General features: G+C 37.5%; 1 protein-coding gene across 50 annotated transcripts in view; it reads right to left on the bottom strand.

The window, feature by feature from the left end:
- The window catches only part of runx1t1 (RUNX1 partner transcriptional co-repressor 1), a 233,066-nt gene that overhangs the window by 13,408 nt on the left and 204,769 nt on the right, over window positions 1-14,889 (bottom strand). For all 50 annotated transcript variants that reach the window (XM_073931144.1, XM_073931165.1, XM_073931161.1 and 47 more), the window contains 3 exon segments: window positions 13,688-13,777; window positions 7,558-7,739; window positions 921-1,171 (listed from right to left, as the gene is read on the bottom strand). In XM_073931144.1, the coding sequence (XP_073787245.1) occupies window positions 921-1,171; window positions 7,558-7,739; window positions 13,688-13,777 (523 nt within the window).

The raw sequence follows: 14,889 nt of genomic DNA, 5'->3' as shown, positions 1-14,889 counted from the left end.
AAATTGGCTGTAGTGAATGAGTGTGTATGCGTGTTTCCCAGTACTGGGTAGCGGCTAGAAAAGCATTTCTACATGCGTAAAACATATGCTGGAATAATTGGTGGTCAATTCTACTGTGGCAACCTCTGAAATAGAGACTAAGCTGAAGGAAAATGAATAAATAAATGTTGCCATCTACTGCTATGATGATGTAAATCAGGGGTGCCTAACACGTCGATCGCAATCTACCGGTTGATTGCAATCTACCAGTCGATCGCAAATGTAGCATGGTAGATCATAGGGCATTAAAAAAAAAAACAGGCGACAGCCTATCATTCATCCACACTGAAACTTGTCGTTTGATTGACATACAAGGGAGCCAGTCTGATATCTGTCCTTTTCTATTGCATGTGCTTAACACCCTGCTAACTTTGCTAAGTGCTGCAAAACTATAGCGGCTAAATAACAATATTCTGCATAAATTTAAATGCATTATCTTTCTATTTGTAAAGATGTTTCTGTGACTAAAATATTTTTTAATAAATATATCTGATTAATAAATCAGTTTGTTCAAATGTACCGAAATATATTGTGTATATTTTATTGAAAAATAGATAAAAATGTTCATTTTCAAAATGGGACATACTCACTTATGTTGAGCACTGTCTATATATATAGCAATACACACAAGAAGTTTGAGTTCTACAAACGAAATGTTTGTGCTCAGAGAGTTTTGTGCTACAGTAAAGAGAGGGAAGTTTTTTTAGAGGAGATTTTTTTTATTTGAAACTTGTTTTTACCTCCAAATTTATAGGGGATTTGCATTAAGATGGAATATTTTATTCATCAAGTTAGGATTTAATGGTCACAGTCACCATCAAACTTTTACAGCACAGTAACGCTCTTATTAATGACTTTCTCCAGATGCTGCCGTCTCTTACCCAGTGGCCGAGGGCGGTCGCGGAGCTCGCGGTGGTTGGGGTGACGATAGGAATCTCTGTAGTGGTGTGCGATAGCCATGTCGTCCAGACGGTAGTGCTGTGGAGGGGGTGGTGTGGGGTGTGGAAGGCCGTTGGGCTGGTAGGAGAGCCCGTTGGAGGGGCTGAAGCGCTGTCCCGGGCTTATTGTGCAGGGCCTCTTGTTGGGGTGCTCAGGATGAAGGGGCTCCCGCTCAAAGCCGTTCTCTTTGGTTCTGGAAGGGGAAAAGATGAATCCAGAGTGAGAACCAAAAACAAGGCTTCTGCAGGTTTCACCAAGTCATAGTTAAGTCTTTTTAAAGACCATTGTAATATTACATTTAAATATTTCTGACCTATATCTGGAAGTTGGGCTTATTTGTAGACAAGATACAGCATTTACATTTGGACTGGCAAAAGAAATAACTACAAAGAACAACAGAAACCTTTTTTGAAATATTAAGTGGAACATTCAAACACTTTCAAAACGGTTGGAGAAGAAATGTATGACTGATGGATGGACAGAATGACAGAATAGTAGAGAAAGATAAATGTAAATTAACAGATAGAAAGACAGACAGACAGACAGACAGACAGAAAATGAACTGACAGATGGATGGATAGATGGACGGACGGACAGACAGAGAGACGGATAGACAGATGGTAGGATGGATGACATAGACACAGATATATACATAGATGGATGAATGGATGAATGAATGATAGATAGACACAGAGAGACGGATGGATGGATGGATGATAGATAGACAGAGAGACGGATGGATGGATGGATGGACGGACGGACGGACAGACAGACAGACAGACAGACAGACAGACAGACAGACAGACAGACAGATAGATAGATAGATAGATAGATAGATAGATAGATAGATAGATAGATAGATAGATAGATAGATAGATAGATAGAAACTGTAGAAATCTTTTCTTTCCTCTTTTAACACAACAGATTGTCTTTCCACAAATATCAGGCACCATGTTGTCTCACTAGATGTATTTTTTTTCTTTTTGTTGTTGTACCTCTTCAACAACACAGGCACACGATCTGACATTGAAACGTCTTTTGAGGACAGTGCTCATTGATGTTATGTGCTTTCCTCGCTGAGGGTCGGGGGGGAACGTGAAACTGCTCCTGAGGCAGTAAGAGTCTGTCATCTAATGTGCTAAGTAGAAAAGCAGCTTCTTTGACTCCGTCGAGCACTTTGTTGTCATGAAAAGGAGGTCTTGACAGAGCACATGAGGACCATAAGAGACGTGCACTTACAGAACTCACTCAGCAACACACCTAAACCCGGGGGCTTTCACATTGCGCTGCCCTTCACTTTCATGTGTCACAGGTCCAGGTGTTTGCAGATGCAGGTACTTGTGTGTGTGTGTTGTGAGGCAGCTGTCCCTCGGTTACCTCTGAAAGAGACTGAACTTCCTAATGAGCTGCTTTTATGAGCTGCTAATGCGCATCCATCACCATCCATATGCTCCTCAAAGCAACCTCTCTCTCCTCCACCCACACCTCCAAACACAGCTGCCTTTATTTTACCCCAGTCTCATACATTTTAATACTGATTCTAATTATATTCATTCTTCGTGAACTTTAGCATTTCTGATTCAGACAGAGCTTGTGGTTTACATGTGTCTCACAATCTTGCTTTTTCCACAAAACATTCATTCATTTCCTTTGGCTTAGTCTCTATTACAGAGGTCGTCACAGTGGAATGAACCACCAACTATAGGTAGATATCAATAAAATACAATTAATGGAAAATTTTATGAATAATTCTCGTTAACTTCCTGCTGCATCGGTATGTGATCTAAAGCTGATTAGCCATGTGCATGGATGCTTCCAGCCTTCTGAGCCTACCAGTAGGCACAGAGGGCCCCTACTGGCCCATATCTATCAACTGATAACGCTGATGCTCAAACCAGCGACTTTCTTGCTGTGAGGCGACAGTCGTAACACAAAAGACTTTTTAATAATCTTTTCCCCCCATTTTTTTATTTAAATTGAAATTAATATATTTAATATAAAATATAAAAGTATATATAGGCATTTTATGAACAAAAGTTATAATATGAATTAGAAAAAAATAAGGATCTTTATTCTGCATTATTGCATTAAATTGATCGAAAGTAACTATAAAGACCTTTACAGTGCTGGGCATAATGGAGTACACCCCATTTTGAAAATTAATATTATTATTCATTAATCAGTGAATATAGGCAATGTATTTTGGTGCATTTAAATAAAAGACATTTATTATACAGATATAGGTAATAAAATAATATTTTAGTCACCAAACATATTTAGAAATTGAAAGAGAATACAATTAAATTCAAGCAAAATATTGCAAAAAAAAAAAATAAAACAAAAAACCTACAAATTTCAACTAAATTTTTCCATTTTTATGTGTCTCTATTTATTTATTTATTTTTTAAATCGGTATTTAATATTTTTTTCTAACATATAAATTTGGCTTTACTAGTTTTTGGACCGTTATTGTAAGTTATTTTGTTAGATTAGCTCCAGATTTGGCTTCAGTACTGAATAATTTAATGTATCTGCACGAATATAATATTGTATAGTGTCCTATTAAAAATATGAACTTAAAAGATACATTTGTGAGGGGTTTACTTATATATGCTGTTTATATAAATATTGTTACTTAAATATTGTTTTTAATGAGGAATCCTGAACTCATATATTTTTTATTTTAACAAAAACACTGGAGTAAAAAAACACTGGAGAAAACACTGGAGAAAAGTCATGTGACATTAAAGACTGTAATAAATTAAAAAATTAAAAAATAAATAAATAAATAAAATAAATAAATACAGTTGAAGTCAGAATTATTAGCCCTGTTTATTTTTTCCCCAATTTCTGTTTAATGGAGAGAAGATTTTCTGATTTCTGAACCTAATAGTTTTAATAACTCATTTCTAATAACCGATTTTTTTTATCTTTGCCATGATGACAGTAAATAATATTCACTCATTTTCTTGTTGGCTTAGTCCCTTTATTAATCCGGGGTTGCCACAGTGGAATGAACCGCTGACTTATCCAGCAAGTTTTTACGCAGGCAAATTTATTGTATTAGGCAAGTTATTGTATAATAATGTTTTTTTTCTGTAGACTATTGAAAAAATATAGCTTAAAGGGCCTAAAAATTTTGACCTTAAAATGTTTTTTTTTAAATTAACAACTACTTTTATTCTAGCCGAAACAAAAAATACTTTTATTCAGAAGAAAAAACATTATCAGGCATATTGTGAAAATTTCCTTGCTCTTTTAAACATCATTTGGGAGATATATAAAAAAATAAAATAAAATCAAAGTATTAATAATTATGATTTCAACTTATATATATATATATATATATATATATATATATACTATATATTTTATTATACATTTAAAAATATATTATTTTACAACATTACTTTTATTGCATTTTTGATAATAATAAATATGTATTAGTAATAGTATATGAAGCTTTCAAAAACATTTTTTACCAATTCCAATTTTTTTACAGTACTTTACACAAGATCCCACTGACGGTTTTTGAATGTAAGCATTTTAAATCCCAGCTAACGTCTTAATTTCCCTCAGTTTAGAAAGCCTTTTGGGGATCACTGAAAGCTGTGAACTGAATCTGAACCTCATTTCGAATTCACCTTTTTTTGTGTGTGTTTCACATATATAGGGGTAGTGCGGCACAATGGAATATTTTATTCAAATAAGTCTCCGCACGCATTTCTCTTCTAAATGAGGAGAGCGCACTAAGAATGCGTTGTGGGGTGCGCTCCTTTCCATAGCTGTAGTTTCCCGATTCCTTTGATATTAATCAGACCGAAGTGACCGTACATTGTGCTCTGTGATTAAGGACAGCATAGCTCCCTTTCAAATTCCAATATTGCTTTCTCTCTCTCTCTTTCACCCTCCTCGTTCTGAGCCCGGAGAGTCGAGTCGAGCCGAGCCGAGCTAAGCAGAAACAGAAGCGCTTAGCCAGCCGTATCTGAGCTGAGTCTCATCTGTATGTGTTATCAGCCATGTCCCCAGGCTCACCTAGCCATGCTTTAGAGCTCACGCAAAAAATGCAGGTATTACATTAAAAAAAAGATAGATAGAAAGAATAAGAAAAAGAGAGAGCTGTATATACTTCTCTAATAACCACAGGGACCTGAGCTGATATGTATTCATATAAGATAGCGTATTAAAAATTATATTTCTTCACTGAAAGGAGGAAATAATTCTGAGCTCCTGGGAGTGAACTGATATATACAGAATATATGTATCTTTTACATCGTCTCTCACAGTCCACAGCAGATATGCTCTGGTTTTACTCGGCTAGTTCGTGTTCATCTCAACAGGACGTCTCCAAAGAATAGAGCAGAATTCTCCAGATGTGTCTGGTTCCTCCAGGTTCTGCTCCGTTAAAGGATGAGAATCCAAATGACGCGTGACAATACAGACACTCATAAGCGGCTGCGATATTTCTACATACCTCCAGCTGTTTAACAAACCCTGTGTTTCTAGTCCATATATTTTTAGGTGCTTAAAGTGCACCCACTAACAAACAAATGCTCTTTTAAAGGGCACCTATTTTACCCCTTTTACACGATTTATGATAAGCTTTTGGTGTCTCCAGAATGTGTCTGTAAAGTTTCAGCTCATTATACCCATCAGATTATTTATTACAGCGTCCATTTTTGTTTTTGAGTATACTGTAGATGATTTTGTATCCTGTGGGTTTAAATGAAAATGAGCCGCTTCTCCCCGCCCACCGTTCCGACGTGTGTGACTGCTTCTCATCATGCGTGATGTCAGATAAACAGCAGTCAGTGACAGAGACAGACTTGGATGAAGCTGAAATACAGCTCATTAGTCAAAAATACCAAGTAACTTTACTTCATGTATTTATAGTGGTGTTTATTCAAGCCTGTCTGAAATGATGAGTCTCACACAAATGTCGTTTGCAGCACACACAAAGACACATTAGTGTTTACTGACACCATGCGGCTGTGGTGATTATAGAGGTTAAGAGTTAGAGTTAGTTACTGTCTTTTTTACCAACATGCTCTGTTTCAAAAACATTTTAAACTTATATAAAAATCACAGAGAGTTGTAACCAATGTTTTTATCCCAGTTCTTTGCAAAAGAATGCTCTGTGGACATGTGTCCTACATCACGTTGCAGTGGGACTCAAAATCACTGGGATTTTGATCTTATTTTAATGTCAGGAAATTTTTAAAAAGAGACTTGTTGGGTTTATAATACTTCAATATGACTAAGGAAACACTATACCTACACACAGTTCTGACCAAACAGCTTACAATAGTTTGATTTTCATCATAAGTGCGCTTTAAAACACTGAATCATAAGATCCAGAAGTATTTTAATTACTGTTGAGCTCTTCTTTTAATATCCAGGCTCAACCATAAGGAAAGCTGGCTGACCCGAGAGCAGCTTGAGAGAGATTTCTTTTAGAGCTGTTGATGTTAATTTAGTTATTTTAATTTGGCAAATTGATCTAAGGTGAGTTTAATGAAATTTGAGTTGGAAACATTGTTAATTTGAGAAACATACAGTTAAAGTCAAAATGATTAGCCCTCCTGTGTTTTTTTCTTTTCTTTTTCAATTATTTTCCAAATGATGAACAGAGCAAGGGATTTTTTCACAGTATTTTCTATAATATACTTTCTTCTGGAAAAAGCCTTATTTGTTTTATTTCAGCTAGAATAAAGGCAGTTTTTATTTTTAAGCCATTTTAGGGTCAAATTATTAGCCCCCTTAAACAATATATTTTTTTTACTAATACTGTAAACTTTATTGTCGCCTTTTGGGGTGATTTGTTCTGCAGCGTAATAGATTTACAACACATATATAATACAAACATCAAACAACATTGATAGTACTAAAAACAGCAACTATCTCTTCCCATTAAAATTCAGCAAATCAATCGCACAGAGAACAAATGAAAATAAAAATAAAAAATGTATCTGTTTGTCCATGCCAAAGAGACCCTATGCCGAGATCCTGAGGGAAGGATATGAAATGAATCAAAAAGAAGATGGGATATATTAGATGTAATCTGATGGGCATTCTTTTGATTGTCTATAGAACAAACCATTGTTATACAATGGTTTGCCTAAATACCCTAACTTGCCTATTTATCTTAAGCTTTTAAATGTAACTTTAAGCTGAATACTAGTATCTTGAAAAATATCCAGTCAAATATTATGTACTGTCATCATGGCAAAGATACAAGAAATCAATTATTAGAAATTAGTCAATAACAATATTATGTTTAGAAATGCATTGAACAAATCTTCTTTCCGTTAAACAGAAATTGGGGGACAATATAGAAAATATTAGGTGGCTAATAATTCAAGAGGCCTATAAATGCTGAATTCAACTGTAATATTAGTGTTCATTCATTTTATGTACTTTCCTCTGTATTTTTCTTGAACTGCATAAATTATATTGCGCTGGTAATTTTTAAAGAAAAAAAAAACCTGCAGGTGCAAGCAGAAATACAGTGCGATTGGCTAAATGCCAACAAAACTACAAGATTGATTGCCAGTGATGCTGGTTTAGAGTTGGCCTCACCTGTCAGGTGTTCTTCTCTTGCCATTCTCGTTGACGTCCATCAAGAGTTCAGACGAGTCGACAGGCGACGTGGTGCTTGTGTCCAGCAGAAGCTGCTCATGTTGGGCTAGGTATTGAGCCGGGTTCTGCTTGGCCAGCCGTGCACAGTGCACCAGTTCCCTCTGCAGTAGCGGGAGATTGGCCTGTAGGGGGAGATAGCGATCAGGTTGTGCAGCACTATGAAGCTGTCCACAGCCAGAGGCTCTAAACACCGCTTTTTTGTTTACTCATTATTATCATTACGGGTACATTCTTCCAAAATAAAGACACTCTGGCAGCGTTTCGAGCAGCACTCTATTGTGACCTAAAACATGCATTAGTGCCCTGGGCCCTTGATATGAGCAATCATGGTCAACACAGAAAGTGACATCTTCAAAGCAGATGGTTTTGGAGGGGGGAAATGCTCGCTTTCTTTCTGTCTCATTTCCTCTGCATCTCCGTCATGATTACTAGCTGGCTTGGCTTTCTCCGAAAGCACTCTGAGGCCTTGCCACTTCAAAGACACACCGAGGAGCATTTTCACGGCAGATGAAAGGTTTTTGTGAATCCCCATCCAGCAACAGTTGGACTACTGCTGCATCTAAACAGCACAAGGTGTTGGTTGGAGGATGATTTCTATTTTCTCTATTTCTGTGCTGTCTTCATCTCTGTTTTCTTTCTTTCTCTCTGGCCTCTGACTCTGATCTAAGACTATAATCAGACATCTTTTCAGCTCTGGAATATACTTGAGTACTCCCACAGTGTGCCTTTTCAGTGATGTAATGGCTAAAATTAGAAGCAGCTTGTTGATTGAATATTGAACGAAGCACAATGAAAGCAAAGATTTTTAAAACAGAACGTGTGGTGACTAAAAAAGCAGCCGCTGGTCATGCTGCAGATTAAATGGAGAAAATCTAAAATGTGAGACGCAAAGAATGTAAATAAATAAAGTTATTTTGATTCGTTTTAATGATGATAATGGTGGAGACTGTTTATAAAGGACCTTCTGGTTGCCAGCTGTGTGAGGCAATGGTCTGTTAGTAGTTCACTAAGGTAATTACCAGAGACCAGTGAAATTGCTTGGACCTTCAGTGACCTCAGACTTTCGTTTAAATGGCCATGGAAGTTAGTGACAGTTCTCATACAGCATCTCATGCTGCATAATGTACAATGCAAAGATTATTTCCGTACTCTGTATTTTTCTGTTTCTTTCCAATATGAATTAGCAAACAATTTCATATAAGTCAGGGCTCGACATTAAGCACTGCCCGATGGTCCGGGGCCAGCGTGCTAGACAGTAGACAGGATTGTTACTGGCCCGATCGGGCTAGTGCTGCCTTGTCACTAAAGTTTAATTTGGCTGCGACTGTTTGTCAATTTTGTGCAAATAGGGTGCTTCACTCCTAGAAGTTTGTTTTGGAACCTGTTTCATTTGCCCAGTTAGCCCAGTTCGTTTGGTATATGTAAATCTCGCAATCAAGCTTGCATCTGAGCCAAATCAGTCGGACCAAGATCGCCTAAATCAGGGTGGTCTCGGCTCGACTGAATCAAACTCAGAGCGGATTGATTGTAGTGAGAAAGCAAAACAATCCAATGAACTAACGAACCAGACTATACCACAGTGTATTATGGTTATGTAATCGCAATATACAGTATACGGCTCTATGAAGAGAGAAATAAGACTAGGGCGGGATGTCATTCCTACTGATAAATGAGCATTTCATGTCGAATACGAAAGCGAAAGCATGCTCAAATAGTACTGAGTGATGTTTCTCCGCTAGGAAAATTAGAAATAATTATTATAATAATTTGTATTAGGCCTGTTGTTTTGTTAATTTCTGCACTGACACCTTGAAAGAAAGATCAACATTGATTTGCTTCATGATCTGACTGCAGTCTCGCTTCATCATATCTCTCTATAATTTAGACCTATAATGCATAATTCTAGCCAACGTTTTTTTGATAGAGCGATTAATTCAATAGATAGATTTTTACAAAACTTGACAACTGAAATGAGACTATATACAAGAAAGTCTGACCTCTCTGTGGATGTCAAATTTAAAGTGCACATTTTCGCTTATAATATATATATATATATATATATATATATATATATATATATATATATATATATATATATATATATAATATGAAAATTTCAGACGCACAAACCTCTAAGTGCTATGCAAAACCCTTTTTCTCAGGCTCCTATGTTTATGTTGAATTATTTAACTTTGAGACTTTTAAAAGAGTGTATTCTTTGCCATAAATCTGAAACTACTAAGCCTACACACATGAGCCTGATAAAAATGCTAATTTTTTAAATAATATTTCAAACGGCTATTTGAGGTTTTATATTTTATAATTTATATATTTACATCACAATTTTTTTTTAATTTAAAGAAAAGTTATGCTGAAAAAAAGTGTATGTATACAACTATGTTTGGCTTTTGACACATTATTTAAAACATGTGGTAAAAAAATAGCTATTAACTATTTTTTTTGGCGAGGCCAGTGAAAATTTTGGCAGGGCAAGTAAAAATTAGAAAAAATCTGATCAGGACTTTGATTTATTTTGTTGCGCACAGCTTTGTTTTAATTAATTTCAGATAATGGAGGTAAAACCTATAATCTTATTGTTTATCGTCATCGATTTTTTATTTAAAAAGTTTACAAACACACAATAATCCAACATGTGCTTCGATTAGATCTGAGTGTGTTCTCCAGCTCCTGTGTGGTCCATTAGCACACAGTTAGTTGGAAACCAGCATATCAAACACAAGCCGCAAAGCAGTTTGCCACGTATATGTAATCCTCTCTTCCTCTGCACCGCTAGCATGTGGTGAAGCGCCGACTATGTCACGCTGAGTACGTCTCTGAGCAATGAGGCACGGAGCCACAGAGGAACACATGTGCTTACAGGCTTTATGGAGCCTGCTGAACGAAACGGCGGCTAAATATTACAAATTTATCTGACAAGGAATCCATTTAGAGAAAATCGTAAACAAAAGCCATCAGCAGAAAGGCCGTCAGCTGGCGTCGAATTTGGATTACATCATTAGCGTGATGCACTATGCCCTTCCTGTAAACACTTCCCCGCAAAACCCAACTCTGACGGGAGGGTCGCTAGACAACATTAGCCTAATGAAAAAACGCTGCTAATGCACATTGTTGCAGCTGCGCTTCTGCACACTTTTAAAAGCCCCTGTTCCCACCGCCATATGGTATTTGTCATTAAAGGCTCCTTTGAGGAAAACCACTAAAATTAGACGAGAGGGAGAGAGGGAGCGAGAAAAAAAAAACACAAGTTGCATCTTTGATGCCACCCCTCCTGACTGGATGATACAGTAACCATATGGTGTGGAATTGAGCAAGTCAGGGAAGTTTTTCTGTTCACTTCTATGCAGTGACCGCCACAACCTCTAATGGGACCGATTTCTACAGCAGGACAAGCAGTGGATGAGATGAAATGCCTTTAAAATGGGGCGCCGCGAGAATGGAAAACGCAACAAATTGACAGACCCCTGTCCATCGTAGCCTAATGGAGTAAACAACCCACATAGCAAAATTTCTCTGGCCCAGCTCTGGCCCACACAATCAGGTTTTGCTTGGCCCACATGCCGCAGTGAATTACGGTACATGACTGGACCAAGTCTGGCTTCCAGACAAGGGCCAAACATGGACCATATCTGGGTCAAGTCAGGTTGACTAACTGGGCCTAAAATGTGCCAGATAGGTTGCTTTGTCATGATTGCAAGGAGATTGATAAACCCATGAAGCATTGTTCTTTAAGCCTTAATTATACTTTTACCTGGCACCGCATTGCGGACTTCCGCTGACTGTGTACGCAACTCAAGAAACGAGCGAGGCTTTTATGCTTGACGTGTTTGCCATTGTGATATTATTAAAACAAGGGCAAGGGCAGGTCAAAAGAAACCCACCGTAAAATCAGACGGATAAAAGTACAAAATAGAAGTACAAAATTTCCGGAACTACATCATATTAATAATATAATTTAAAATTTCATTAATTCATTCATTCATTTTCTTTTTTTTGGCTTAGTCCCTTTATTAATCTGGGGTCGCCACAGCGGAATGAACCGCCAACTTATCCAGCATATGTTTCACGCAGCGGATGAACTTCCAGCTGCAACCCATTACTAGGAAACATCCATTCTCGTTGAAGAATTTTTTACTAATTATTTTTATTAATTGTATAAATTATTTTAATGATTATAAAGATTTTTTGTTCATATCTCAGACAGTTCTACCTATTAAAGTTTATTAAAATATTTATGACAACAGAACATGAGTTGCTCTACAAATGTATTTTTTATTATAGAACTAATAAACCATTATCACCAATAAAGTAAAAAAAAAAAAAAAGTATGTTGTAAACCACAGGTGTTAAACTCAGTTCCAAAAGGGCTCTGCACAGCTCTGCACAGTTTAGTTCCAACCCTAATTAAACACACCTGATCAAACTAATTGAGTCCTTCAGGCTTGTTTGAAACCTACAGGTAAGTGTGTTGGAGCAGGGTTGGAACTAAACTGTGCAGGGCTTCGGCCCTCCAGGACTTGAGTTTGACACTCCTGTTGTAAACCGATAGGTTAAAATATTCTTTTTCAGATATCCAATAAATAAACTGTTCCTTAATTATAGTTTTGTAACTATTAATATATTTTAAATTATAAATAAATGGTGAAAAAACATTAATTTAAAAATCTGTTTTGGCTTTAACAATCTTATCTCTCAGGTTTTTCCAAACTTTTACAAAAACGTTCTTGCTTTCCCACAGCTTTTGCAATTTCTAGGCAAGAATTATTGGTCATCTGGTTATCCCTACACTGTAAAATGTGCGCACCCAAAGCAAACCTTTGCAAACACCGCAATGACATCATATTCGCCGCGCTCATTCAAGCGAACTAGTGGACGCGCCGAGTATAAACCAGGCTTTAGGCACACTATGGACATGCTTTTTCTCAAAGTGACCTGATTGGTAGAATTTTTTTCTTTACTCAAAAATAATTTGAATGTATTTTAAATGTGGGTCAAGACAGCCCAAACTTATGTGACCCACATATCAATGTTTAACATCTGGGCCAAATTCAACATTTTACATCTGGCCCAAATCTTGTGTGCCGCCTTAAAGACGGTGCCAAACCCTGGCCATGTACTGAATGAATGCCTTCTGTGCCAGCTTTATGCCAAATCTGGGCCAGAATTCTTTGCTACCTGGAACAGATTTGATCAATCTCCAACAGTTGCTTATTTCATTATTATGGAAATGGCGATAAAGGAAAGCTAAGAGCAAGAGAAAGATGGGAAACGAGGAGGAGGGGGTGAAGGTTAGACAAAGAGGGAGGCGAATGGGTAGGTTGGTGCGGCGTTTGTAATAGCTGTCACTTACAAGCAGATGAAAACGAATGGCTAACGATTGAGGCTGGATGGATACAGCCGTCAGCATATGGATCAAAGCTCATGAGAATTTAATCTCTATCAAGCGCTGCTGTCTATTTGCTACATATGTCATAAATTAGCAAACTGCGCGTTCGCTCTGCAGGCTACAATCATTTTAATCTCCAATACAAAAATGTGCCATGTGTAACTGAAATACTTCCCTTCGTCGAAAGAATAATACGCCGAGTGTTTATTTGAACGGTTCGTGTTAAGTGCTCCAACATAAACAGGGCCACAGACACATTTAACTGTAATGAAATAAGGGTCGCAGTGACAAATGGGCGGCAGGGAGGGCAAAGGTTGATATTCTCCCAGACAACAGATCGTCTTACTGTGGTAATGCTTTCAGATGTGGCCTGCCCTCCCAAATTCAGCGTGTGAGAAAATCGACAGCAGAACAAGGGATTCCATCGACACATGGGAATAAATAGACACATTGTGCTGTGGGACGGGATCTTATGGTGCTGTTAGACTCACATCACATTATGTAATTCCAATTATAAAAAATAGTCCAATTGATTAAGATTGAGGTCTCTTTGCACATTAGATATCCATTTAAAAATGAGGGATGAAAAAAATCAATAGCTTAAAGAAATATGTATCAGTGCTTCAGTTGTTTAAATGCATCCCAGATTTCTTGATTGAGCAATACCTTCAGAAACGGGATGACAAACGGTCGGAGTGGGAAGTTGGTCGCTTCTTGCAGTTTGGAGTGGAATTCCTCAATGGTTAGAGTGGAGTTCTGCAGGGAGAGAGGAAAAAAGAGGGCGCATGCATGAATACATGTGGAAAACATTATGAGATAATATTACTTATTGGAGGCAAAACTATATCCTGCTGAAGATTGAATGATTTGAAGACTGTAATGGGAGTCATATGGATGGCTGCGGTGAAAGGCCTAGAATGGGGAAGTTTGATCTGGCAGCATGTGCTGACCGCATCATCGTTGCGTCAACAAACACATGCACAAACACAACTACAGATGCAGCATAACACCGTAAAGCTTGCTCTGCGAGATAAAACATGGCATAAACATCAGAAGGCACACAGAAGATACGAGCCTTTAACAAAAACGTGTCTTGTTTTGCTACCAAACTGACATATATCTCAGCCCTGTTAAAATGTATAAAGGAGAAATGACTCGATTGGATTTCTCCTGCTTTCCGCTCTATCATCTTTTAACAGACTGATAGGACACCATTTTCAATTTTCGAGATGTTATTTCCAAGAGAGTTAGTGGAGGGAAAGATGGGAAAGAGAGCAGGGAGTCGTACATTTGAGAAAAATACACAGGCTTTTTTTTTCTCCCCTCATTTCCCAGACCTGAATTTTGTTACATTAGGCTTACATCTGTTCGGCCAGATTGCAGCGGCCTGTTTTGACAGCCAGAAAGCCTCCTGAGCTTTTCTCCAGCATCGGCGGCGCTAATTAAGTGTGTCACTCTTTTCAATAAGGCAGAGTGGGGAGCGAATTAAAAAGAGCCACGGAAGCCAAGGGGACACAAGGAAGCCTCTGCATGTAGACACAGCAAAAAATAAACAAATGCCCGCTGAAAAAAAGAGCTTTCCTTTGGAATGGCTAATTAAAGCAGCCCTCCTCTAGTACAAGCTGCTATTTCGCCTTTGTTTATTCCATAACTACATATTAGCGAAAATAACGCCGCGGTGCAGCTTATGCTGCACATCTTGTCAAGTGGATTTTTTTTTCCACAGTTTTGTTGCTATCCTTAGCTACAAATGCATTCTGTTTGATTTGTTGTTGTTGGACAAGCCTTTATACAATGAAAGAAAAACAAGATTTTTTTGGCAAAACCTTTTTGGTGGCAAAAAAACAAAATAAATAAAATTTTCCTGT

Source organism: Danio rerio, chromosome 19 (assembly GCF_049306965.1).
Source record: "Danio rerio strain Tuebingen ecotype United States chromosome 19, GRCz12tu, whole genome shotgun sequence".
NCBI classification, from domain to species: domain Eukaryota; kingdom Metazoa; phylum Chordata; class Actinopteri; order Cypriniformes; family Danionidae; genus Danio; species Danio rerio.
This window is presented reverse-complemented; position numbering and strand designations above follow the sequence as displayed.